Source organism: Lagopus leucura, unplaced genomic scaffold (genome assembly GCF_019238085.1).
Source record: "Lagopus leucura isolate 7727_CA_CO unplaced genomic scaffold, USGS_WTPT01 Super-Scaffold_100019, whole genome shotgun sequence".
NCBI lineage: Eukaryota > Metazoa > Chordata > Aves > Galliformes > Phasianidae > Lagopus > Lagopus leucura.
The window spans coordinates 1,353,957-1,380,543 of NW_024962273.1; the positions used below are offsets into that span (position 1 = coordinate 1,353,957).

The 26,587-nt window shown below is 45.5% G+C and overlaps 1 protein-coding gene across 5 annotated transcripts in view; it reads left to right on the top strand.

Moving 5' to 3' along the window:
* Positions 1-26,587, top strand: part of CACNB4 (calcium voltage-gated channel auxiliary subunit beta 4) — a 44,511-nt gene that overhangs the window by 16,103 nt on the left and 1,821 nt on the right. The window contains exons 2-14 of one of the 5 annotated variants that reach the window (XR_006180292.1): positions 4,112-4,231; positions 4,591-4,713; positions 7,170-7,300; positions 8,693-8,769; positions 9,136-9,155; positions 9,260-9,340; positions 11,122-11,180; positions 13,753-13,862; positions 14,822-14,973; positions 17,901-17,996; positions 23,222-23,407; positions 23,986-24,051; positions 24,712-24,764. Coding sequence is in view for 2 of the 5 variants with exons in the window: in XM_042877678.1 (XP_042733612.1) it covers positions 4,112-4,231; positions 4,591-4,713; positions 7,170-7,300; positions 8,693-8,769; positions 9,136-9,155; positions 9,260-9,340; positions 11,122-11,180; positions 13,753-13,862; positions 14,822-14,973; positions 17,901-17,996; positions 23,222-23,407 (1,155 nt within the window). In the remaining 3 variants the exon portion in view is untranslated. Of the gene's footprint in view, positions 1-4,111; positions 4,232-4,590; positions 4,714-7,169; positions 7,301-8,692; positions 8,770-9,135; positions 9,156-9,259; positions 9,341-11,121; positions 11,181-13,752; positions 13,863-14,821; positions 14,974-17,900; positions 17,997-23,221; positions 23,408-23,985; positions 24,765-26,587 lie in introns of those variants that run through there. The other 4 variants (XR_006180291.1, XR_006180293.1, XM_042877678.1 and 1 more) reach the window with 4 other exon arrangements.

The following is a 26,587-nucleotide window of genomic DNA, read 5'->3' on the forward strand; positions in this document are numbered from 1 at the left end:
GCAGGGCTGGTGTTGCAGGGCTGGTGTTGCAGGGCTGGTGTTGCAGGGCTGGTGTTGCAGGGCTGGTGTTGCAGGGTCGATTTGCTCTTCGGTTCCTCTAGGAAGGGGTGAGTGCAGCATGTGCTCGGAGCAAAGTGGGATTTGACTTCTCCCATCACAGCCTTGAGTTCCCCATTGAGTTCCCCATTTTCCCCTTGAGTATCCCAAAGCTGCACTTCTGTTTGTAGCTGTTGGTTTTCTTTTGATGGCACTGAATGTCACAGCCGTCCCCTCCTTGCTGAGAGCAGGATGCTGTTCTTTGATTTCTGTTTAAAAGCAAATGAGAAGTTATGTTGTTAGGAATACTTGAGGACTTATTTGCCTTTCTAAATCTCAGAGATACCATTTCCTGCCCTGGAATACCTCATTTTTCCCAGTTACCCAACTCTTGCTCAGTCCGTTGGGATTGAAGAGGATTAATGTTCCCAACTGAGGAATTCCTGGCAGGTGGGAAATGCTGCCCTGTGGGATGCATTTTGCTGAGAAGAAATATATTTAGAAAAATAGTCTTCAGTCCTTTAAGCGATGGTGGATGTTTCTCCATTGCATTCTGACAGCATCATGGTCAAAATGTCTCTGGCCCATGGCAGAGCTCTGCTCTGGAGTTAGTCACCTTTAAGATATACCTTTCTTTCTGAGCAGTTCTGATGTCTAAACCATGCTGCAATCTGAGTGGGCCGCGTTGGCTCTTTATTGAAGAAGGGGATGTAAATGATGACGTTTTATTGGGATTATTAAAAATAATGATGATAATAAACCAACAGTTCCTGCAAGAGCACTAGGAGATTCTCCAGCCCTGAATGCAGCACTGCCCTGCTTCCCTGGGCTATGAGAGTGGCAGAGGTGTGGAAGATGTGGATACAGAGTGACACCTCAGGATTCTACCCAGAGGTCCACTTCTGATGCTTTCGATTTCTTTGGTAGCAAGGCAAATGTGAACAAGCAAGCAAACAGAATGCAAGAAGCCCAATGACTGTGTCATTGCTCTCCCCTGGGATATGTGGGAGCTGCAGCACTGGACAGGTATCCATACTTTCACATCTGCCTGCAAATGTAAGCTTTACTTGTAATTAATTAAGAAGCCAACTTGTTGCAGTGCACTGTCCCACTGTTGGCTGTCCCCAGGATCCCACAAACAGGAACATGCCAACAAAAAGTAGCGTGGAGGGGAAAGTTGCATTCTGCTGTGCAAGCTGTGTTCATCCTCGTTCCAATAGAAACCATCTGGACAGCGGTCTTGTTTTGTGCAGTAATATTCTCATAAGCTCCCACTGTGCTTGAGTGTCTACCAGCAAGTTTTGGTCAAGGTCTCCAGCAGCATAACAACATGAAGTGACGTCTGGTTCAGCCCCCCTGGCTCCTTGCTCTGCTCTGCAGCCTTGGCTGAGCTTTGTTGTGCCTGCCATGTGTGCTCAGCATCTGCTTGTTCCTGGGCAGGGGCATCCTTTGCAAGCTCACATGGCTCTTCCCCTGCAGGATGCCTGCAGCTAGAGGATGCTGCTAAGGGCTGAGGCAGAAGCCATCTCCAATCAGGGCACGGTTTCAGAAATGCTTTCTGGTTAAGATGGGCTCTGTAGCACCCTAAATCTTTTCAGAAGAAACCACTTGTCATCGGCTGACTGGAGCTTCTAACGGATTGATGCTTTAATTGCAGAAGCTATGTGACAGAGTGTTACAATTTACGGCTGGATGGAGAGCAATTCAGATCTGTCTATTTCTGGCACTTGGAAAAAAAATTATTTGCAACCTCACTGAAATAAAAATATGCTATTTTCTGAAACCCTAACAGCTGAAAGTCGGTCTTTTCTTTCATTCTTTTCTTTGCCAGCAGCTTTTCAGCCCCGTTGGCCCTTGGAGGCACTGCATGCACTGCTCCTTCCCAGGGTTGCTCTCTCTCTCTTGGGGGATCGTGGGGCCAAGGTTATGTGGCTGTGATAATTGGCCCTCCAGTCTTACGGATGAATATGGAGTCATGGATGCATGCTGTATGCCCAAATAAGCAGCTTGCCATTGTAAGCAGCAGAGGAATAAAGAAATAAAGAGGATCTTTCAGATTAAAGTTTCAGTGTACAGAGAAATGGAAGTACCTTCTCCCCTCTGTTCTTTCACTCTGGTGTAGGCACCCGGTGCAGTTTGGTTCTCAATGCATAGGTCAGGCAGTCACACTTCCCTAAGGGCATGGAGGCATCTGAGGCTTTGGTGCCATCACATCTGTTGCAGTTTCTACAGATGTGGGCTGTCAGCCCACCTTGCTGCTGTTGGTGCTGTACCTGCACCAGAAAACAAAGCTCAAATACAAGATGCGTTGCTTTTTTCCGTATAGTCTCAAGTAGCAGCAGCAGCAGCTACTTTGGCAAAGGCTACTTTGTTCTGACAGCTTAAAATAGGTCAGTGCTCAGCCAGAAACCTCTCAAAGCCAGCATGGGAAAATGTGTATCCGGCATAGGCATCCCTTCCCAGGAAGTCCCTGGTGGACTCCCCACAGACCTGTGCTCCTCTTGCAGTGCTGGGCAGCACTCGGAGGTGTTTTGGAAAGCAGCCCCCTGGCTGCTGTTTCTCATCTGTATTTATTATTACACTTCCTGATTTATTATTCAAAGGCTGTGATTACTTTCCCTTCTCTCTTTTAGCTGCTGCTGAAGCTTTGTTGCCTATATGGTAAGAAAGGCAGTGGTGAGCACTAGCAGGGGTTTTGCATCCTCAGTGCATTCAGTGGTGAGCGTTCGCTGCTCTCGTGCAGTGCTGTGCCTGGCCCTGCAACTCCAGCCCTGCCTTTCGTTTTGCTCTAATTACTTTGAACAATGTATGGAGAGCAGGCTGTCATTTTAGGCCTGCCGTATTCGGCCATATAGATGCAGTCTCCTGCTAGCAGCTTTCCCCTTTGGTGGGGGAAGGCAGCAGTGCCCCTTACTGGGCTGTAGGGCTGCACTGGGAGTTTGTGGTGGCAGTGGGTCACTGCCAACTGATAGGGGCCCCCATCTATATTTAAGAGAATGTGCCTGGTGTGGTATAAATGCAGAGGTTGGTGACCCTGCCTGTGGTGGACGGGGTTGGAGACTGATGATCTTTGAGTTCCCTTCCAACCCAGGCCATTCTGTGATCTGGGATTCTGTTTATATGGATGATAAGGGGACTGACTGTTACGGTAGGTTACATAGAAAGTATGTCTCTGTGCTGCAGGATATAAAGCAATTTAAGGGAAAAAGCAAAAACAACCATTTGAAAGACGTAATGCTGCCATGGTTCTTTGGAACAAAGGTAGAAAGAAAAACTTCAGAGCTTTGTAGAGAGAAAGATGTGTATCTTCAGTCTGTTGCTAGAAATGCGATGACTTGGGAATGATTTGTTCATAGAACCACAGAAAATCTCAGGTTGGAAAGGCTGCATTTGGCTCTACACACACTGAAGCACGTGGCACGCCATGCTCAGGATGCTGTGTGGAAGGAGCCCACCCTGCAGGTCATGCCTTATTCCTCCCAACGCACTGTTACATTCTGCTTCATTGTGCTGGTTTTCCTTCATAGCGTTGTACAGCCTTTGTGTTGCCCTGTTGGAGTAGCTTTTAATAGTGTGATTTTGCCACTTTTCTGCTCTTGAAGAAAAGAACGGTGCTGTGTGTGAGTGGCAGCGCGCAGCAGGGAGGGAAGTGCTGCACAATGATGCTGCATTTACAGGGAGGGCTGGCTCTAACAAGCCCTGTGATACCTTAATTGTGTCTGATGTGACCTAACCCCTGCCACTCCTGAGGTTGTCAAACAGGGTTTGAAATCTATAAAGGTGTTTGTACAGTGCTGCAACCGAGCTGGATGTGACTGCATGGCTGTCAGTAAGGTAGCAGAGGCATTCTTTGGAAGTGGAGAGAGATTTTTCTTTTGTTATCTTTGGTTACAGTAAAGCCATATATTTCTCTGCTAAGTTCTGCAGAGCCTTGTGCTAGGAGCAATATGTAATAAATAAACCCACCAGGTAGAATTAGGAAAGGTATTAGCATATTTTAAAAGCATCTGTATCTGACTTGGGCTGGGGGTTCTGTTTCTGAGGTTTGTTCTTAGCAATGTGATTTTCCTTCCAGGGCTCAGCAGATTCGTACACAAGCAGACCCTCAGACTCTGATGTGTCTTTGGAAGAAGATAGGGAAGCAATCCGCCAGGAGAGAGAGCAGCAAGCAGCGATACAGCTTGAAAGGGCAAAGGTGCTTTCTTTTAAACTGTAGTAGCAACTGGTTATGGGGCATTTGTCATTTGCCTGGTGTTAAGATTCAAACTGTTGATTTCTAATGGTGATGGCATCTTTTGAAGTATGTTGACAATCAAGTGAAATTTCCTGCAACCAAAATTGGGGGGAAAATATTGTAAATATTCTTGTATTGTAAATGGGGGTCTTCTTTAGGGAACTGAACTCTCTGTTTCACTAGTTGTGTGAAACTATCAGGTCTGAATTTTGATGTATTTGGCAAATACCCTCCACTAAATTTTTGGCAATTTGATACAGAAAATTAATTCCTGATTCAGAAAAGTTTCCACTGTTCATAATGTGTGTTTCTGTTTGCAGTCCAAACCAGTAGCATTTGCTGTTAAGACCAATGTGAGTTACTGTGGAGCACTGGATGAAGATGTCCCTGTCCCAAGCACTGCCATCTCTTTTGATGCGAAGGACTTCCTACACATTAAAGAGGTAAAAACGTGTGGCAGTTATTCCCTTTAAGAAGCCAGGGGCTGCAGTTGGAGCAGTCATGTCTGAACTGGAGAAAACTGAGAACGGACAACCGAGCAGGAACAGGAAAGTACAGCACACACATGGGATTAGTGGTGCTGTGATGACACTTTGTTCTTTCCACAGTTGAAATCAAGTTTGTGATGGATCTGATGTAACACAAAGGGGTTCTGTTGGTCAGGGCGTTAAGTAGCAGCAGTTTACACCTGGTCTTTGTGGAAGGCTTGTGGGGGAACGAGGCAGAATAAGAGAAGAATGAAAGAAAATGCTGACGAGGCTGCAGGACAAAAATATGTTAAAATAAGGAGAAAGGAATGGGAATAAACAAGCCCTGAATATGGCTTTTGTAGAGGAAAATACTTTTATTGCATGTTGAGCATATTTTCTGCAATTAGTTATCTGAAGTGAGCCCTTCAAATTTGCATAAACTCCTGTTGTTTTGTAGATTTGTTTTTAGACTTGCTGCTTGCAAATATGTTTTTTTAATCTCTGTGTTCCGTGTGTTTATTTTTGGGTGTTCAGTATTAATTTTTCCCTTTCTTTGAATGTTAGCCCATCGTTGCTTCAAAGCTCTCATCTCCCTGAGTCTGAGCATATTTGGGAGGGAAACACCTGCTGCTTCATCTCTGGAGACAGAGATTGGTGGTAGAATGGGGGAGTTGTGCTTGAAGTTCTTTGTCCCTGGGCACAGGATAGGCAGTTGATTTGCATGTTCCCTTTTCTAAGTTTGCTGGAAACAGATGGAAGTTTGATTTTTTTTTTAAAAAAAAGCATTATTTTATTTTTAGTTGGTTTCACTGTATTGTTTAGTGTGATTGTGTTTGTTTTTTTTTTTATTATATTGATGTGGAACAGTCTTTAAGCCCATGTTGAGGAAGCAGAGCACTGTGAAGTCTGACTCTGCCTCTCTCTGTGTAGAGTTGCTTTTCCCCTGTGCTGCATGCCCAGGAATGTGCTCCTTTCTGTCTAGCACCACACCTGAGCTCTCCTTCCTGAACCCATCTTGAAACTTTCTCCCATCAGGAAAATGTCCTTTGCTGCACTCAGAGCAGAGCTGGCTGCAAACAGCTGCACTCATTACAGCAGAGATCACTTCTCACTGCCTTCCCTGACATGTTCCCTTTCACACCAGGAGTGTACCATACCTGGCATGCTGTCTTTCTCGTTTGCACGTTGCAGCTGTTCAGGTAGCTCTGTGCATCAGCATTAGCACAGTATTTGCTCTTGGTTTCCCAGCATGTGGCTGCATTCATTGTCCAGCCTTGAATGTGCTAAGCTCCTGTTCGTGCTGCCCTGTACATTTTTCATGAGGTGTGTCACAAATGGCCAGGATCACACTCCCTCCATGCATAAACCATCTGGCTTACAGGTGTTCACCTGCCCTGCTAGGGTTTCAGCATTTCTTTGTTAACGCTGAAGCCTTCAGCCTGCCTGAAGCTGTAACTCAGTACGATTTGGGGAATGGTTCATGGAAAAAGGCTTTGCAGAATTCATTTTCCAGTGATCTGATGGGTTTCCCTGGACAGGAATAACCATGATTTAGATTAGATCCAGATTTTAGAATGACACCAAACCAGGTAGAAGTCAGGTCGCCCTGCTGATGAGATGAAACATCAGCAGTAACTGATGAGTTGCTATATTGAGAGTGTGTCCTGCATGTCTCCTGTGTCACCTACAAGACTATACGTTACATGCTTACTTCAGAGAAGTGCAACAGCTACTGACAATATGGAAGACATTATGGGCATGGCAACCAGTAGGAATGAATTGTAGTCCTCCCACGTGCTGAATGCAGAGAATAGCTTATGGAAGGTAATGATCTACTGCAAATAGCCCTGCTTCCCTTACTGCATTGTTATCAGTTGTGCTGTTCAGTTATTCTCAGCATAACCCTGATGCTGATCTCTTGTCTAGAGGTGTCATTCAGAACTCCACGTCTTGCTAGTAGAAGAAAAGTTCCCATGTTCAAGCCACACGTTTGGAACCAAAATCAAATAGTTAATCCTCAGATGGCTCTGATTTGAGAGTCATGGCATCACAGAGTGGTTTGGGTTAGAAGGGTCCTTAAAGCCCATTCAGTTCCATCCCCCTGCCATGGCCAGGGATGCCTCCCACTGGTCCGGGTTGTCCAGAGCCCCCCTCCAGCCTGGTTTAAACCTGTTCATCAGAAACAGCTCATGCTCCTTGCATCTCCATCACCCTCAGCCCCAAAGTTGTGATATCAGAGGAGAAGTCACAGCAGGATGTTTTGGAGCAGTTCAAAGACAGTTACCTTCACTGAAATTTACTCAGACTGTCCGCTGTTCAGACTTCAGTTCGAGTCCTGTTTTATCAGCCGGTACGGAGTTGAGGATTGCACATAAGATAATAGGGAGTTCTGGATATGAAGCAAGGCCAGAAACCTTTCTGTGTTCCAGAAATACAATAATGACTGGTGGATAGGGAGGCTGGTGAAGGAGGGCTGTGAAATTGGTTTCATTCCAAGCCCGCTTAGACTGGAGAATATCCGCATCCAGCAGGAACAGAAGAGAGGACGTTTCCATGGAGGGTAAGGATGCTGTAACCTTTTAAAATAATTTAAAATCTTTTCTGACACTGGACAATATCTTTCAAAGGTCACTTGATTCTTTTTTATTGCAGTATGTATGAATGAGTGTTTGATTTGGGATTCCAAGCGAAAAGATGTGCTTGCAGAGGGTAGGCATATTAGATGTTGGCTGTGAGAAGGAAAAAATGTGTCTTGGCTTTAGAAAAGAGAAGTTATACATTATGAGTGGTAACACTCAAAGTTTCTGAAGGGAGAGAGAGTTGTGTCCCCATGGGCTCTGAGTCAAACCTTTGGTGCTCTCTCATATTGGCAAGGTTGTGGGATTTTTCTTCTTTTTTCCCCTCTCCATTTTTGCCCAAACCAGACTTTTCAGATGTCATAGAGATGAGTTTTGCATTCGACTTCCTTTCCTCTTCATCTTCCAGCCTGGCCCTTCTACCTCTACACACTGCTGCATCTGGAGATAGCAAGGCCTGGGAGAATACAGGCTTGTGTGCAGGACTGGGGAGTAAAACTTGTTGCTCGTGGTCTCAGTTTGGATATTGAAGTCTCTCTCTTCTGTAGGCTGAATAATGACTAACTCTTCTCTCTTGGGAGCGGGGAGATTATTTTGCTACTACTACATTATTCCCACTAATTGAAATTGAAATGTAGATAAGAAGGAACAAAAAACTGTAGTGGAGGAGGGAAAAGAAGGGTGAGCCAAATGATTCTAGGCCTGATAGTGAGCAGAAAGGGAAGCATGATTTCACCTGTGTAGCGCTGTCAGGGAATTAATGCAGTTAATCAAGGTTGGGAATCATCTCAAGTGTAAGCCGTCTAAGGAGGTGATTTTTGGAGTGATTGAGCAGCACGAACTGAGCTTTATTTCAAATTGATTTTACAGTTTCTGAGAGGGGTTCACAGGAACCAGTGTATTTCAGTGCATGGAAGGAGGGGTATCACGTGCAGGAGCTGCTCAGGATAATGATTTGTACATAACATTAGCTGAAGAGTTCTCTGCTGGTGTGAGTGGACGTGACTCCACTGCAACAATCTAATCTCACCTGCAGAGAATACTGGGAATAAAACCCGCTCTGAAACAGGAGAAATACTGTAAAATAGGACAACATTGAGATTTTACATAGTAAACAGACCCAGAAGTGTTAACACAGACCAAACCTAAAGAGGTTTTTAGGTCCTTGAATGATGAGAACTGCTGCTATTAGTTACAGTATCCCAAATGTTACAGCTGTGTCCAGGAGATGCATGGAATGGTTTTGCCATTAAACAGTCCTACTCCAGAGAGAGCTGGCAGGAAAGTGAGGGCAGAACACTGCTTTGGCCTAACATCCCCTTGCTGGTTGGTCTGCATGTGGCTAAGAATACTAAGTACTCTTTCTGATACTGCAGGAAATCAAGTGGAAATTCTTCTTCAAGTCTTGGAGAAATGGTTTCTGGCACGTTTCGAGCCACACCTACTTCCACAGGTAAGGAGAATTTTACTTAAGGCAACTCTTGCTACTTCTGTTACTTCTATTTTATAAGTCATGTCTGAAAATTGTGGGTTTTCCCCCTTTGCATTATTAAGATGTTCTGCTGAAAGTACACGTGCAGAGGTGGAGAAAGGCATCTATTTCCAGACATGCAGTAGTTGCTAAGGGACTGGGAGTAAAAAGCCTCAGGAAAAAGGGCAACTCTGCCCAGAACAGAATGAGTGACCAGTTTAAGTAGCGCTGATGGAAAGCAAGAAGTGTGGAGTGAAAGGAAAGGAGAACAGAGTGGGGTTTTGCTTGCAAGCGTTACGGTTGCTATGCACAGTGTGTGTTTAACCAAGTTCTTATTTGGTCTTTTAGCAAAACAGAAACAAAAAGTGGTAAGTACCCCTTCTGCTTTCGTTCTATATTCCTTATTTTGAATGCATAATTCCCAGATTTCTCAGTTTGATTAATGATCTGAAGGAATGCTTTCCTCTTGCAGACAGAACACATTCCCCCATACGACGTGGTGCCATCTATGAGGCCCGTTGTCTTAGTGGGGCCATCGCTGAAAGGCTATGAGGTATGTGTCCCAGTATTTGCAGTCAGTTCCCATTTTCTTGCCCATGGTTTCCTTTGATGCATTTGGTGTGTTGGCCTGATTAGCCAACCAGACATCCGTGCACTACACAATTTTAGTCAAACTAGCACGTGCTTTGAGCTGAATTAACCCAAATTTAGAAGACATTTCCCCTGTAAGGTGATTCGCATGTTTTCACTTGTGAAAACTTCATGTCTTCCCACAAAGCTCAGTGCTGGCAAGCAAAATAGCTGGGCTGTGGTAGCACATCCATATCTGTTCTGCAGCACCTGAAACTGAACATGGGGACCAGTGAGTGTCATTTCAGTGTGTCTTCTTCATGTTTGTTTTCTCATTACCTTGCAGTATTGAAATATAAGGAAACCTTTAGCCCTTCTTAATTATTTGCCTCTCTGCAACATGGAGGTGGGTGTGATAACAGGTGCAGATAAACAGGAGACCCATTTGTCAAGATTGCTGCAGATTCAAAAGAGCATTTAGCACATGCTGAAAGACCAGAGGCTTTTAGCAGGGCCTGTCGGTGAACTTACCCATCTGTTAAGTGCTTTGCCAAATTAAGATCTAAATTAACATGAACATAAAATCAAGGATACGCTTCATTTAGCTTAATTAATGCTGTTAGCACTTTATAGGATATTATTAAACATTGGAATGGCTCTTTTCAGAAGGTTGCAGCAGGGTAATGTTAGCATAATGCAATGTTCTTACATCATTTTTTTTTAGGAAGAATGATTAGAAGTGTAGTTTAGTGAAGCAGGAATGAGGTACTGCATTTTCATCTGCCTTTTAATTTTACGGTGGTGTTTCGTGATAGGAGTAAATGTCAGCCATTGGTTTTGATGGTGCTCCACCACAGCTTAATTTGTCTGGGCACTGAAGTTTGGTGGGGAGAGGAGCCGTCTGTTGAGTGCATACCTCTGTACAAGTATGTTCCCCCTCTTTGTGTTAGAAAATAATACTAAATCTGATATCTTGAACACATGAAGGTGTATAAATGGTACTGCAGTTAGGGTGTTTTCATCCCAATTTTGTTCTACACAACAGAAACACATTGCTCTTACTTTGCAACCTGTATGGAAAAGTTTAGTGGTATTTTTTCTGACTAAATTCTCTGAGAAGCACTTTAAAGGTAACCTGGGAGAATTAAACTGCCAAAGGCCTGGGGCTTTGGTGCAGATCCTATCTATGTGTCAGTAGAGTTGTACTGAAAGGAACAGTCAGGAAAGCAAATGATGTCTGTTGGGGCTGAACATCTCTCAGATGCTCTCCCTGTTACAGGAGCAGAAACATGTTTTTTCCTCTTTGTAGGCATCTCAGAGAATAGTTTTGCTCCTACAGCAGCCATCCGACAGAACAGATCTTGTATCTGAAGTCTTATGCCAGTAATAATAACGTTACTGCGGGGGAAAAAGCAAGGGATTTGTTCAACCCAGAGTCCTGTGTGGTTCTGACATGTGCTGAGTCCTGCTGGGAATGGCATTGCTTTGGAAGGTGATGAGGTGTGCTCCGATGCCTCAGAGCAGATGGAGGCAGGAGCAGAGCAACAGCTCTGATGTCCTTTGGGCCACATTTTGTGAGTGAGTCAGAAAACCTGCAAGTGTTTGTTACAAAGCTGCTTCCAAGAGCATGGTAATTAAATGATTGTACCTACAAAAGGTATTGATTGTTGGCAGTATCCTTACCTTTTGCTTACCTCTTCTTACTTTTGACTTCTCTTTCTCCCTGTCATTCCTCTCTGCTCAATCTTCCTCACCTCTGCGAAGGTGACAGACATGATGCAGAAAGCTCTATTTGACTTCCTGAAGCACAGGTTTGATGGGAGGTGAGAAAGCTGTCCTTTCCATGCTTTTTTTCCACGTGTTACTTATGCTTTGGTGATATTTTTTAATGAAAGGAGACGGGTGCATGTTCCAAACTGATTTATGATATCAGCAGCAAAGTGCAGCTGACTGTGGGTTGAAGCTGATACATCACTAGGTGTGCACGTGTCTTTGTATTATCTGCTATGTCCGTCGTAGGATTTCTTCATTTAAGTGAATCATTTTGCCTCAGTGTCTCATAAGAGTAGGGCTGCAGGAGAAACCTAGATGAAAGGTGACTGGAGCACGTGGGAAGTGCCAGGATACCTTTGAAGGTGGCATTTCCAGGCTTGGCTGTTCAGCATTGCAGTGGGAAGCATGCAGTGCCAGTACAGCTGGGAGTGTTGGGGAGCAGTGCCAACCTGTGAATAACCCTTTGGGCAGAGCTCAGCTCCTGGTTTGTTTTGTGTAGTTCCAGGCTCCTGTCCAGCAGGATGCGCTTCAGATAAAACTACTTGCACCCAAGACCTGCAAGTACCATGTTGAATTGTGCAGAAACAGTCCATTTGACTGGAGGTAGTGACAGTGCTTCAGGCTGGCATCTGCAAGAATTTAATTCTTGACTATTGTTAGTAATCAGAAATAATTAAAGCTTGAAGATGGAAATGCTGAGCACTGAGATACACAAAAAAGTGTTTTATAACTACAGCTGGAGCAAGAAGAATATTTCCTGAAGGGCTGTGATGGGGAACAAGTTTGTGCATTTCCTTGTAAGGAGGAGAGGGTTGGTCCATGGCGTCCCTTCCTCACCCCTGAAGTTCACCCATGGTTGCAGATCTGTGCTCTGCCAGTGGGATATTTGACCCTTCTTTCACCATAGTGTGTTCAGCATCTTGTACCTGCATAGCAGGGTGCTTGTGCTGCACTGGTTTAGCTGCCCCACGTTTGTGACAACAAGGAAGGTTTGTAAAGCCTAAAATGCTGGTGATGAAAAGAAGTTTCCATAGTTTAGAAGAAGTGGAATAGGATTTACGTTCAAAGCACCTTTTGGGGTGCAGCACAGAGGTGGTGATGCTCAAATAACTCACAGCTTAAACAGAGCTTTTAATAAGCAACCTTTGTGCAAAATTATTGTTCCCTGCTCCTTATAGCCCAGCTGAAGTGGTTTTAACACATTCCACAAAGGCAGTGATGGATTCCAAGTCTGACAGTTGAAGCAGTGACTGTTGCAGCCCGCAGCTCTGTTCACTGTGTTTGTTGCATGCTGTCAGGACACTCTCTCCCCCTCCCGAGCAGTTTGACTGATGTGGTTTCGCTGCAGCTCAGCACAGCTCTGGTGCACGTTTCCATCAGGGCAGATGCAGGACTGCTGCGTATGTTCCCTCCAGCTCCTGCCACACACCTGTCAGTTTGCAGTGTGCCTCTGGTAACTGACAGTCATTGCTTTTGGTGGGAAACCATGGCAATGGGATGCGATGTGTCGAGTCACCAGGACACGACTGCTCTGCAGTGTCTTTTTAAACCGTATTTGAGAGCCTGCTCAGCAGAGGCTGAACCCACGTGGGTCAGCAGTGCCTTGGTGTGGGAGATGAAGATGTAGTGCTGCCGAGGGGATCAGCGCCTTGCCTTGTGCTGCTGTGCTCTCACTGCTCTGCTGCCTGGAGTGAGGTGGTGCAGGGAAGTCTTCCTGCTGTGAGACACGTTGGCAACTAAATTAGGCAGACACGAGGCATTTCAGCTATGAAAAAGTTCAGTGCTACATACAAGCTGATACCATTGACTTCAAGTTTGAATCACTTAAAAAAATCAATAAAATTCATTCTTTGGAACCTGAGCTGCTGCTTGCTCCTCCTGTCTTTATGTTGTGTGCAGTGGCTGCTGGTCATTTTCAGCCTGTTTTCTTCTTGTTACTCATGGCTCTTTAGCTCATCACAGTCCTTCTCACTGGATTTTACATGAGGCGATTGCGTGCTCTTTGTTTTATAATCTGATTGAAGAACAAACTCTCAGATGCAGGTAAATAGCAGTGCCCTGTTCTGCACCCTGAATGCCCGCACACAAGGCACAGGAAGGCTTCAGCAGCACAGCGGCTGTGGTTCACCTCACTTTTCTCCTGTCTGACCTCGAGCCAAGTCCCTGAGCCCCCTGCACAGCCCTGTCTGGACAAGGAGCTGTGTGCTGGAGATCCAGAGCCAGCAGCTTCATTTGGTGACTCAGATGGGAGTGGCAAAGTTCAAATAAGGCCCTTCCCTACCTGCTGGCAGTGCCAGCTTTGGTTATGCCACCTGGGAGGAGTGCTGCCGTGCTCTGTGCCTTGAGACTTGCTTTAGCTTGTAGCCAGGTATTGTGTAAATCCATGGGTGGTGGGATGGGGAGACGTGAGCCGATTAAGCAGAAAAGCAGGAGCTGTGTAAAGGGTCTGCAGTAGCAAATAATTGTACAATTACTCAGCATTTCTGTTTAGCTGTTCTCTAATGCGATGAGTGGTGTTTTATTGGATTTGCACTTTGGAATGAAATGTGGCTGTAAATCATGCGTGGCACAGGAAAAAAGTAACGACTGTGGATTTGTTTTGTGCTGTGTTCTTGCCCATAGGATATCAATAACCCGAGTGACAGCTGACATTTCTCTTGCTAAGAGGTCTGTTCTGAATAACCCAAGCAAGAGGGCAATAATTGAGCGGTCAAACACACGATCCAGTTTAGGTAAGACATGGACACAGCTGTAACTCTGATCGTGGCTGCACCGCCCCCAGTTCTGAATGCATCTACAGCATTTTAGTGTGTAATTCTGTGTTTCACGTCCTCTGATGGGTGATGGAATTTTCCTGACAGAGGAGTGGCACAGAGCACAGTGTGTTGAGTTAGCATCCTGTGGAGCAACGCCTGGGCTAGAGCAAGCAGGATTACAGCTATTGTAACTATTCACCTGTGCTGACTTTATCAATTTAAACTTACTCACATGCATGGGAATGGTTGAGAAAGGTCAGATTCATCATCTTCCTTCTAGTTCTGACGTGTTCCCTCCTTTTACTGCAGACAAAAGTGCCTTGGTGTGAACGTTGCCATCGGTGTCTTTTTAAATAATACCCTGACAGGATTTATCATAAACAGATCTTTGTGCTTTTGAGATTGTATGGTCACAGTTCTAATTTTTGCACAGATTCTTGTTTAAGTTAAATCAGAGCTACAATTTGCAAACAAAAAAAGTCCTAAGAAGTATAAATATATTACTGTCAAAAATAAATATCTTATGAGTCCTGAGATATTTTGCAGATCTGAAAAATATGCCTGAACTTATTTTGAGTTAATAGAAAGATACATTTAACTGTAGTGTGCACGCAGTGTTTTCAGACAATGGAATTGCCTCAAAAGATGACATTAATTTCAAAAAATCCTTGAGTAATAGATTATTGTGTGAAAATTACATGAATTCACGTGTGGAATTCATCTCAGAATGTATAGAGTTCGTGAAACTGAATGGGTGATGGTATTTTCCATGTGGCTCTGGGCAGCCTGGTCTGGTGGTTGGCGACCCTGCACGTAGCAGGAGGGCTGAAACTGGATGATCATTATGGTCCTTTTCAACCCAGGCCGTGCTAGGATTTTTGTGTAAGTAGCACTGGGGTTGAATGGCTTTCAATTGCTTTATTTTCCTCCTCTAGCTGAAGTGCAGAGTGAGATTGAAAGGATCTTTGAGCTGGCCCGGTCCTTGCAGCTGGTTGTCCTGGATGCAGACACTATCAATCACCCCGCACAACTTATCAAGACATCTCTAGCACCAATTATTGTCCATGTTAAAGTGTCTTCTCCAAAGGTAATGTATCTCACCATCAAATTATTTGCATTTGAGTTTTTCAACATCTGCATGGCATTCGTGTACACAGGATAGGATGTTTTACTCCTCCAGCAATCACAGCAGTACAGAGCTTGAGGTTGAAAGATCCTTCTGGAGCTCTGTCAGCACTACTTAATGCAGTAGAAGTGTGTCAGAAGATGACTAATGTCTGTCATGTATTGTTCACTTCTTTCCTCCCATTCAATCCCTAGAGGACAGAGTTGGTCACGTAGCTCTCTTTCTTTACAGCTGCCATTTACATTGCAGCTAATCCTGCATTTGGCATGTTGTTCATGAAGATGCCAATCAGCATTTTACAGTCACTGTTTTCCCCTGAAGCAGGTGTTGATTGTCCCCATTTTATCCTCTTGTGTAGAGAGGCCACTTAAAGAGAAGGGTGGGTTCAGTCCTTGGCACCATGTGCTGCTGCCCACAGTGATGAAAGTTTTCAGGATGACTTGTAAGTTCTTTATGGGGGAAAATAGAGTTACATCTCAGAAGACATAAAAAATAATTAAATCATTTGTGTTTTCTAAGACAGTTATCCTTGCTACACAGGATAGAATTCAGCACAAACTGAATGCAGCATTAGAGCAGCCTGATTACGTTAGCACAGCATTTCACTTGACCTAACTTACCCTTCTGAAGCAGAGCCCGCTAACACAGCAGTGCTTCCCAGCTTGTTGGAGCTGGAGTGAGGACTGGGGAGAGGATACCCTCATAGTGATGCTCTGGGTCAAAGCACTGTTCCCTTCTGGCTTTGGTTTTCGCAGTCCCTCTGCCGAGCTCCTCACAGCTTCATTGCTCCCTGTAGCAGCAGTGTGACACTGCTCAGCAAGCTGGCTGGGCAGCAGAAGCCAAAGAAGGCTTAAGATGCAAGGGAGTGGATAAATGGCTTGTGTTTGGGCTTGGGTATATAGACAGGGCATTGCACTGTGATGAGTGGATATACCCTGCCCCATCTGTATGCCTGCACTGTAAGAGAAGATGCACTTCAAAATGCTTTTAAAGCTCAATTTGTATTGACTGAAGTCAATTTGGTTACTATCCAAAGGAATTCCATTAGAGCTGAGAAGTTTCAGAAATGTCTGCCGTGTGTAGTGAGTGTGATGGAACTCCTGCAGAGTTCATATGATTAGAAGACAACTTTGCTGGTATAGAAAGCCCTTTTTGAACTGTTCTCTCTGTACCCTTGCTACTGGCTCTCTGCAGCCAGCTCCTCACATCTCTGTGATCTTTCCCAACCTATACTGAGCCTGGGTAACTGGAATTTGCTGATTCCCAACTGGGCTTGTTGAGCTCAGTACAGATGAGTAGCACTGCTGGCACGTCTGGAGGAGGGTCACATCCCACAGGGACTGATGGCTAAGGCTGGGGAAGGGAGGAAAGAAAACAAATCTTCATGTAAGTTTAGGTGTATAGGAAGAAAACATCTGCCTTCACCTTCCTTTTGAACATGCCTTTTTTGACCACTGAAGTAACTTCCATTTAATTTCTTTCTGGTAATAATGACTATTTGGGAAGCTTGTATACGGAAAAATCTGTCTCAGATTTTCCCCTGTCTTTCCAGGTAAGTAGGAAGCAGAGGGAGATCCTTGTTGCCTAAGAATAAACAAACTCTCCACAGTGAATATTACATGAATTGCAGCGTGCTGCTTAGATAGGGCCCAGCAGGAAATGACACCTGACTGACCTGGCTGCCTGTTGTCATGGGACGTGGAAGGAGCTGTGGGTGTTGCTGGCCTTTACAGCAGGGCTTTGCTGCACTCTCCTGTAGGCAAATTGCTGAGATACGCACTGGATGAATGTGAATTATCAAAAGGGTTTCAGACTGAGCAGATTTCTGGGTGCAGGGTGCAAAGTCTAACTGTCCTGGTTATCAGGGGTCCGTAGTGGGGCAGCACAGCTCAGTGTCTTTGTTAACGACCTGGCTGATGAGCGCAGTGCACTCTGAGTACATGTTTGTGGGAAATGCCAAAGTCTGGGGCAAGTTAATGTGCCAGAGGGTAGGGCTGACATTGAGGGGGACCTTGGCAGGCTTTCACCAGCATCCTGAAGTTCTTCAGAGGGAAATGCCAAGTTCTGTCCCTGGGCTGCTGTGAGCCCCTGCTCAGTTGGGGCAGTTGTGCAGGTAGGGACGTGGGCTCCTGGCAGGCAGCGTGGGCACGAGGGAGCAGTGTGCCATGCAGCAGAGACATGGCTGTGTGCTGGGCTGTGTGAGCACGTGCTCGGTCCAGACCCACAGGGGTTACCCCAGAACTCAGCTGGACAAAGAGCTGAGCACTGTGATCCTGCAAGGGGTTTGGCACAGAGACCTCTAGAGGTCCTTCCTGCTTCAATAATACTCCGTTCTGTGATTCTTTAATTTTCTTTGAGACTTTACAGGAAATCCTTTAAATTCTCTAACTGTTCTGACCCTGAAGTTCTAATAGTGGAAGAAACAAACAGAGGAATTTATGAACTGTGTGCGTAACATTCCTTCTGTACCCAGAACATTCCTTGGAACAGATACAGTCACAGCATTATTGCTACACAGCATAACGTGCTCCTACTGCTGTGCTGCAGTCAGTCCTCTGTCATTCTCTATGTGTGTATTTACATTTTGTGCTCTTCTAGAAGATTACATTGGTCATAAATAGCCTGTCACTTAAAGCAAATAAAGCAAAATTGCTGTTTCCATTGCTATTGAAATATTTGTTAGGGCTTGAATGTGATGCAGAAGGAAACACCCAGCTCTCAGGGAGGCTCTTAGCAATGTTTATGTTTCTATTCAGGGAGAATATTTTGTCCATTTTGTTAAACGTAATAGAGAGCTTCTGAAATTGGTAATCCTCCAGTGCAGTGTCAGTCTCTGAGTGTTATGGACATGATTCTTAAACTCACCTTTTCCTCTTTTCCTCTATCAGGTTTTGCAGCGACTGATTAAATCTAGAGGAAAGTCACAAAGTAAACACTTGAATGTTCAGTTGGTGGCAGCTGATAAACTTGCACAATGCCCACCAGTAAGTACAGAAGAAAGGCTAAAGAACTTGTGATGTGTGGAGTCTGAAAGATGTCTGCTGTCTCGGTCCTTTATTATAGCAGAGTTCAAATGTTATCACTTCCCTTTGTGGACAGCCCAACACTGCAACCCGAGCTCAGCTTTTGTTGCTGAGGAACAAAAAAGTGTGGTACTTTCTTCCTGACTGTCTCCAAAGCTGTGTTTGTTTTGCTCTTTGGCCAGATGACAGATCAGAAATGACGTGTGTGGTAAAACTGATCTTCCAGCAGCACACGAGCAAATTACATCACTTGTGGAGCAGTGCTGTCTCAGGGGCCGAAGTCTCAGAGTCGTGTTTGAGAGGAGGCTGCAGGGGACTTTCCTTCAGCCACGCAGCGAGTTCCTGCACAGCGTGAGGCACTCGTGGCTGCACACACGCCATCCCTGAGCCTCCTGGCACTGCAGCACCTGGAACCCTTCCAGGTGCTTTATCTGGAAGCCTGGTCGCTGCTCAGGGCCATTGTATCACAGGTGCTGATACTCAGCTCAATCAGAGTGCTTCTAAAGGAGCTCAGGTCTGAGATAGTGGATTAGGCAGGCAGTGCTGTGCAGACAGACTGTGCAGGGCAGCTCAGACTTGCCTGTATTTGTGAAAGCCATTGGTTCCTGTGGCAGAGACAGCTGTTAAGTACAGACATGCTTAGATGAGGGCTTGCTTTCTGAAAAGCACCATTTCCTACTGAAACTGCAAGGGAGCTTCAGTTAAGTTTGCTCAGCAGCACCAGCCAGATGGAAATGGAGGAACAGTTTACACAGGTCTGTCAGAACATTTAATATTGGGAGTTTTGCACAATGTTTTGGTGTATGTTCAGGCTGGATCTACATGGAGGTGTTGGAAAGCAGGGGAAAAGGAGATAGGTTTGACCGAAACTTATCTTTGTCTGAAAAATGAATGGATTAAGAACATGTCCAGGATGAGACAGATCTGATTCAGATTCCTCCTTTACCAGATACAGAGCAGAAATTCAAATATTGTAGAAAAGTACTGGTGATAATTGTGGGGCATATCTTGATTTCTGCAGCCAAATGTACTGTTTGCAGTGCTCACTGTGCCCAGACTGCACACTCTGAGCCTGTCAGCTCTGCATTTAGCAGCCTTCCTCCTTGCCAGTGTCCACTGTCAGAAGTGGAAGATGGTGACCGCACATATATATGCAGCTGCTTGGGCTGCAGAGCTAGCCAGCAAGTTGAATGCAGCTTTGAAGCATCTGACTCCTTGCGTGTGTTCTGCGTATTCCCCCAAGCTTTTGTCCAGGATTTCCTAAATGGGATATCATGTAACCATAGAATGGCCTGGGTTGCAAAGGACCACAATGATCATCTGGTTCCAACCCCCTGCTATGTGCAGGGTCACCAACCAGCAGCCCAGGCTGCCCAGAGCCACATCCAGCCTGGCCTTGAATGCCTGCAGGGATGGGGCAAGGCATCTCATGCAGGAGCCCTTCATACTATTGAGACTTGCTTCTGCCCTCTGCCAAGCACAGTGTCACTCTCCAAGCTGCTGGCTATAGTATCTGTAGGTTGTTTGCTGCCTCATCCTTGTCTTCCACTTGGAGCAGCACCGAAAGATGTCGGAGCTACCTCTGGTTCTGCAGAAGTCAGCAGTATTGTGTTTCTCACGCACAGTTTACACTGAATTGTTATGTCTGAAAAGGACAACAGGGAATTCCTGTGAGCCATGCAAGTCCAATCAACTTAAACAGTGTTGGTAGTACAAAACAAGTTCTGTGGAAGTATCTGCCTTCCTCACTCTCAGTGGGTATGAGCCAAGTGAATGGAGTTGCACCTGCACTTGTTTGAATACAGCTGGTGCTGCTGACGCTGAGCCATCCCTGCAAGCGTGCACACAGCACCTCATTTTTCATTCTTCACATCTTGAAAGGTGCATTTATTCTTCCACCTGCACGGAGAAACTGGTGTGTGTTCCACAGCCTGAACTGCTCTTTCATTCAGTCACTTCCTCTTATTCCACTCAGCTTTGTGCAAACCCGTTGAAATGAAGCAGTGGCTGTTACTGAAGTGCACATTGTGCACCATGTTGTGTGAGCTGTAGCTCGTTTGTTGCATCACAGCACTTGGGTTGTGCATCTCAGGATCCACTAAACTCTGCCATAATCCTGGGTGCTGCAGTTCTGCTGTTGCCCAAGACAACAACGGAAGACCCTGCCTGAATAAGAGAAGTGTTTCCAATTTTCTGAGTTGCCTGCACTGTGCCTGCTGCTCTTGTGGGTGATCCCATAGCCCCAGCTGGCAATTGGGAAGAAAAGAACAGGGTCTGGAATCTTTTGTGTAATTTAGGATGAGTGTCTTCCTGAATTAAGCAGTGTGGTGTTTTTTTTAAAGCAGCATTTGAATTATCTGGAAAAATCTTCTGGCAGTGATGCTGCTATGGAATCTAACTTGGGGTTATTTTGGTATTGCCCACGGGCTGTGTTGAAGCCAGCAGGGCTTTCCCAAGCAGTGTGCGGTGCTGGCAGTAAGTGTTGGTTTGTGCTCGTGAGCAACTAGGTTTGATTGAGTTAAAATTAAAGGGCCAAGTTGATCCATGATTTAATTAAGTACACTGCTGAGACCAAAGACGTTGCTGTCTGTCTGCTGCACCAGGCCCTGCTCTGTCTGTTTGCAGGCTGGATTCCTGCAAGAGCAGTGTTTGTTTGAAGTGGAGATACTTGTGAGCCATAAAAGCCACAGTCTGTTTCATGTGCTGCAAGTCAGTCTTAAGCAATCAGGTGGTGCTGTATTGTCTAGACATTATAAAAATAGCTTTCTTTCTTAAGTTCAGGAACTGCTTTCATTATTAATTCCTTGCTAATCTTTCACTCCAGCCACGGCTGCCGCTGCGTGACTCCGTTAAGCAGAAATGTGGCTCATAGAAATGTGAGCTGTACTAACTGTATGCTTTAGGTGTGCTGGTCATAAGCATCCCATTCTGGTTTCTCTGTACTTGACCTAGTGCACTTAGGATGTTTTACAGTGTGGCACACTGCTTTCCCCAGAACACGGTCACGTATCCCACTGCTGTTATGGTTGTGCTGCATTCTTTTTGATATGCTTTAGTAAAAAAACATTAAAAAATAAGTTTTTTCTACCTTATGTACATTAACTATATTCTATATTTTATGAGGGCTGCTCCAAAAGTAATGCCTTCTATATTGTTATGTTGGTGGTACGGCAGCAGAGGCAGAACCTTCCTGCCATCATCCCATCAGGTGCTGTGGCTGTGTGACAGATGGCAGCAGAGGGGCACTGTGACCAAATGAAGTCTGACATGGAAGTGCAGGTGGAGCACAGCTGTCACTGAATTCCTCCACACAGAAACGTGGCACCTACTGACATTCATCAGTGCTTGTGGGAGTCTATAGAGACTGACCTGTGGGTGTGTGAGCACAGTGAGGGGTTGCTGTATTTCAGCAGTGGTGACAGCAACAGCGGGTCTGACTTCTATAAGCGTGGCATGCAGGCTCCTGTTCTTATGGCAAAAATGCAGAGCTAATGGTGGTGACTGTTGAAAAAATGATGTTTTATAGCTGGGAATTTGCTTTGTCAAACAGTGTTATTGTGTTCTTTGTAGCTGTTGTTGTTTCAATGGGAATAAATAGGAGGCATTACTTTTGGAGCAACCTACATGTATATGGACCAAGGCAATTCCTCTTCATTCAGCATGGCCCAGGTAAACCCAAAGGTTGGATACCCATGGTTAGTGGATCTTAGCACTGAAAGAGTGTTAAGCACTTGCTTGCAGAGGAGGAAACATTTCTCTACTACACTGATAAGGAAGAGGAAATCAATATCAGGGTTGTAGGGCTAAGTGAAGTTCTGGAGCAGACTTGCAGGCAGCAGGTAGGTGCAAGTGAAGGTCTTACACTTTGGAGTCTTATCTTGGAGAAATCAGCTTAGGACAGGCCTGACTGTGCAAGGGAGAGCAGCACGGTGTGGGCTGTAGCAGCTCCTGCGCCACCTGCACTTCTCATTTCCTGTGATGTTTTCACAATAGTTGTTTTCTACAGAGGTGAGAGAGTTAAGATCACAGATGAAGTACAGCATTTCACTGCTGAAGATACGTTTATCTTTTTCTTGAGGAGCTCTGTCGCTCTGTGTCAGCATTTCGCTGCTAGCACTCACTGCCTGAAGTGTACTTTGGCTCCTTGGGTAGCACAGAGCCTCTTGGCCCCAAATCCCTCTGTGCTCACCAGGAAATGCTCTTCTGGGATTTTGCACTGAAAAGGCCTGAGGCAAAATGCCAGGATTTGCATTAATGCTTCAGTAATGATCCTGGGTGAATTGAAAAAGGTGTGACCTGCATGGCTTTGTGGATGTGAGGACAGAGGTGGGGCCGTGCAGATAGCTAGCAGAAGCAGAGGTGCTGAGTGGCACTGCACTGTGCCTGGGCAGAGCCCTGCTCTGCACTGCCATCACTGTGTGAAATGCTGTGCTGAGCATGCTTCACTCCAGAAACGCATTCTGACTGGGATGTAAGAGACAATGTAAAGTGTCCCAGTGTTGCTCTGACAGACTGCTTTAGTTCCTGTCTTCTGTTAGAATGCTTTGAGCAAAATAAACTCTTTGCTGGAGTCCTGTGCCTTCAGGCGTGCTGGGCCCCACAGTGTCTGGTGAGGCTCACTGAGGGGAGAGCTTTGGCGTTGGGTGACAGAATCACAGAATGGTTGGGCTGGAAGGGACCTCAAGGATCGTGAAGCTCCAACCCCCCACCACAGGCAGGGCCACCAACCTCCACATTTCATAGCAGCCCAGGCTGCCCAGGGCCCCATCAGACGTGGCCTTGAACACCTCCAGGGATGGACGGGGCATCCACAGCCTCTCTGGGCAGCTGTTCCAGCACCTCACCGCTCTCATAGAAAAGAATTTCCCCCTGACAGCCAGCCTACATCTTCCCTCCCTCAACTTCAAGGCATTTCCCCTTGTCCTGCTGTTATCTACCCTTTCAAAGAGTTGACTGCCCTCCCATTTAAAGGCTCCCTTTAGGTACTGGAAGGCTGCAATGAGGTCACCCCTCAGCCTTCTTTTCTCTAGGCTGAACAAACCCTCTCATGTCCTTTGCTTTGCACTTGCAGTGCTCTGGTTGCTATTTATTTAATTCTAAAGTATTAGCATGATGAGAATTGTTTAACGCCTCTCTCACTTCACCCGTAACATTGTAATGAACCAACGCTTTGTTGTTGTGATCAGGAAATGTTTGATGTAATTTTGGATGAAAACCAGCTCGAAGATGCTTGCGAACACTTGGCGGAATACCTGGAGGCATACTGGCGTGCTACACACACCACCAGTAGCACACCCATGACTCCTCTTCTTGGGCGAAACCTAGGATCCACTGCACTGTCCCCATACCCTGCTGCGATCTCTGGACTGCAGGTATGAAAATGCATTTCAGCCCCCAAACGGCAGCAGAGGTCAGGTATTTTGTTGTTTTATTTTTAATTTTGGGGGGAAAATGGTGTACTGTGTTGTGTATAGCGTAAGTTTTACGTGCTTCAGTGTCAACTGTTTGCTGTTTGGCCACAGCCAGCAGCAAGAATGCAAGCTGGAGGCCCATAGTCAGCGCAGACACAGCTGAAGCACTGGGACAGCTCTGGCTTAAGTGGGAAATAAAACAGCTGCACACGTTGCTGCCATTTACGCTGGTATCATGGCCATATTAAAAAATGGCATTTTTTTAATCTGGAAAAAATGCCATTGCCAGTGGGATGCTCTCAGGTTGAGAATACACTGTGGCACAGCAGTGGAGCTCGTGGCTGCTGTAATTGGGAAGAACAGTTTCTCTAATGTCCCATTTTCTAACTCATAACTTCACAAAGCATTCGCATTTGGGTGATGAACATCCATGCTTGTCTCGTGTCAGCAGAATGCCTTCACCTTTTGAGTTCTTTGAGTGTGAATAATTCCCATTTTTTTTACCCATTGAAAAAAATTGTGACCATTTTTCTTCGCAGGGATAGCTCAAAAACGGCTGAACTTTGACACTTCAAACGTGGCATGTAAATAGTCCTTAACGAGAAGTACGTGCTTTACTAAGTTTGAAAACAGAACGTGTTGTTGAAGTAATAGTTGTGAATGCTTGGGAAGATCAGGACCGTAGTGAACTCTAAAGTCTGAGCATTTCAGAAGGTGTTTTGTGCGTGTGTGACTTCCTAGGAATGTGCACTTTCTAACGTATGTCAAAAGTCGATTGAGCCAATGAGATTTGATGGATAATTCACCTGACAAATTTAACCTCTGTTCTGCTTGTAGAATGTCTGGAAGCAGGTAACGCTTTTGAAGGAGGTGACTCATTGTTGAGTGTTCCCAATGAAAATGAAGCTATTTTTTCTGTGGGTGAATGGCACTTCATGAAGGTGCATGGTGTTTGGTACTCACCTTTCTAATGATGTGCTTGATTCTGTTAGGCTCAGTAAGCCGCTGTTTCCTGACTGGCTGAACGCACAAGCACTGTTCTGTTACTAATAAAGCACACATGTAAAATGTTGTCTCCATTTTCACTTGCCTTAAAATTTCAGTTTTCCATCCCGTCATGACAATAAAATACCATCTGTAGAACTGTCACCTCTTCAGTTTCATTTTGAAAACTGGGTGTATCCACAGAATTTTTTTCAGGCATTTATTTCTCTCTGATCAATGGACACCAGCAGTGACTGTGAAATGTTGCTCCATTTACTTAGGGAAAACTCACACTGAAGATGAAAATCACCCCTGTGCAGTGGGCTGGCTGAAGGTATGCATCACCTAATCCCCACTTCACCCTCATTGTGAAGGCTTAGCTGGGACTTGAATGGTGCTAGTTCTCTGCAGAGGGGTAAATTTCTCCCTGAGTGAATGATGCCCAGTTGAGGACTGCAGGACGTGGCTCTCAGTGCTGCTCCAGCACTCAAAGAATTTGGGGGTTTTCACACAGTTGACTTGAAGACTTCCATCAATGGAAGCGCTTACCCACCGAGAGGATGTGTGCTAATTCCAGCCTTTGGAAGCATTTGTTTCAGTTGTAAATGTTCTGGTGTCATGGTGGTGATTGAAGCCCTCACACATCCAAGGAACCAAACTAGCTTAGGTGCCTATGGTTATTTAAGAGTTCATACTTCATACGGCCTGGTGGCTCCTCTCTTGATACCTCAGGGAACCGAATACCAGAAGCCCCAAAAACTAAAAGCCCCCAAGCTTTTTACAGCAGTCATATCTGAAACTGATGCAGATTTGCTGGGGCAGTCTGTGTTTTACCCGATCAGAATTTGGGGGTGTCTCCTTCTCACTCAACTGTCACTTGAAGTATAGTTTATTGTGAGTGAAGCTTCTAATGTAATCTGAACCTTTGGGCTTCATGAAGGTCATCAGGGTGAAGTCATTGGCATATGTACAGCTAAGTCAGACCAGCAGCTCCAGGTGTGTCCCATTACAGGTGTGTGGTGCACCTTCCAAAGCCTGTGGTCACTCGGTCCTTGGCTGTGAGCTGCTTAGTGGGGAGTGATGGGGATGCTCACATGTATTTGCAGGCCTCAGCAGGATGAGTGAACTGTCAATGCCAGCTGGGGCCAGTGGTTAGCGTTTGTGGCTGAGCTCTGGTTAGGTCTAAACGTTTGTAGTTCATCCTAATTCTGGTGAACAGACTTGCATTCTGCAGTTCAGGTCGTAGGGATAAGTGCTCCTTAGGCTCCAGAGGCATTTTAAGGCAACTACCGAAGGCCGTGTCATGCAGACAGTGCAACTGGATCAGAAGTAATTTGGGATATAACAGCAGCATGTAACCACACCAGGTTTATGCCATGGTTACACATCTCAGGAGGGAAATAGTGGGATCAGAATTACTATGCAATCACAATAAAGACTGAAAGATTTTAAGAAAATAACAATTTGCATCCAGAGAAGAAATTACGGCAGTGAAGAAGGACAACGTGAGCATAGGAAGTTAAATTTGCAGCTCTCTAGTGAAGAAAATGCATGGACTTTGACATACGGACACTGCTAAGACATGATGCTGCAAGGAAAACTTGGGCAAGGCATTGTAGAGTTGCTGCCCCGTAATTAAGCACAAATTTGTAGATCAGCAGCTTTTCTGTGTCAGCTCACTATGTGGAGTTTCTCAGTGCATAACCTTGGTAGCATCGATCCACACCGGGAGACGAGACATCCTATCTGCTGTGCTGTAATGTACACCTGTCTGCAGGGTTATTTACTTCCCCACGCAGACAAGCCTTATGTTATAAATTATGCAGTTTAACAGCTGCCACAGAGAAGATGTAGCGATGGGAGGAAGGTTTTAGAGCATGGAGAGCCTTGCCCGAAATTTCAGAAGGGAGAGGAGCAGGGAGTGCTGTGTGTGCCTGCGAACCTGAGGCCACAGGGCTGCAGCCATCACAGCAGTGTTCTGCTGGCACTGCCAGGATCAGAGCAGGGACTGTTATCTCAGGAGAGGAAAGCACAGGCCACGTTTGTTCTGAGCTGTACGGGTGAGAGGCTTAATGTGATGGCAGTAAACCGGGTTGTTGTCTGCATAGACCCCTTCAGTGTGCTACTTCATTGGCAAAATGCATGAACCAATTTTTT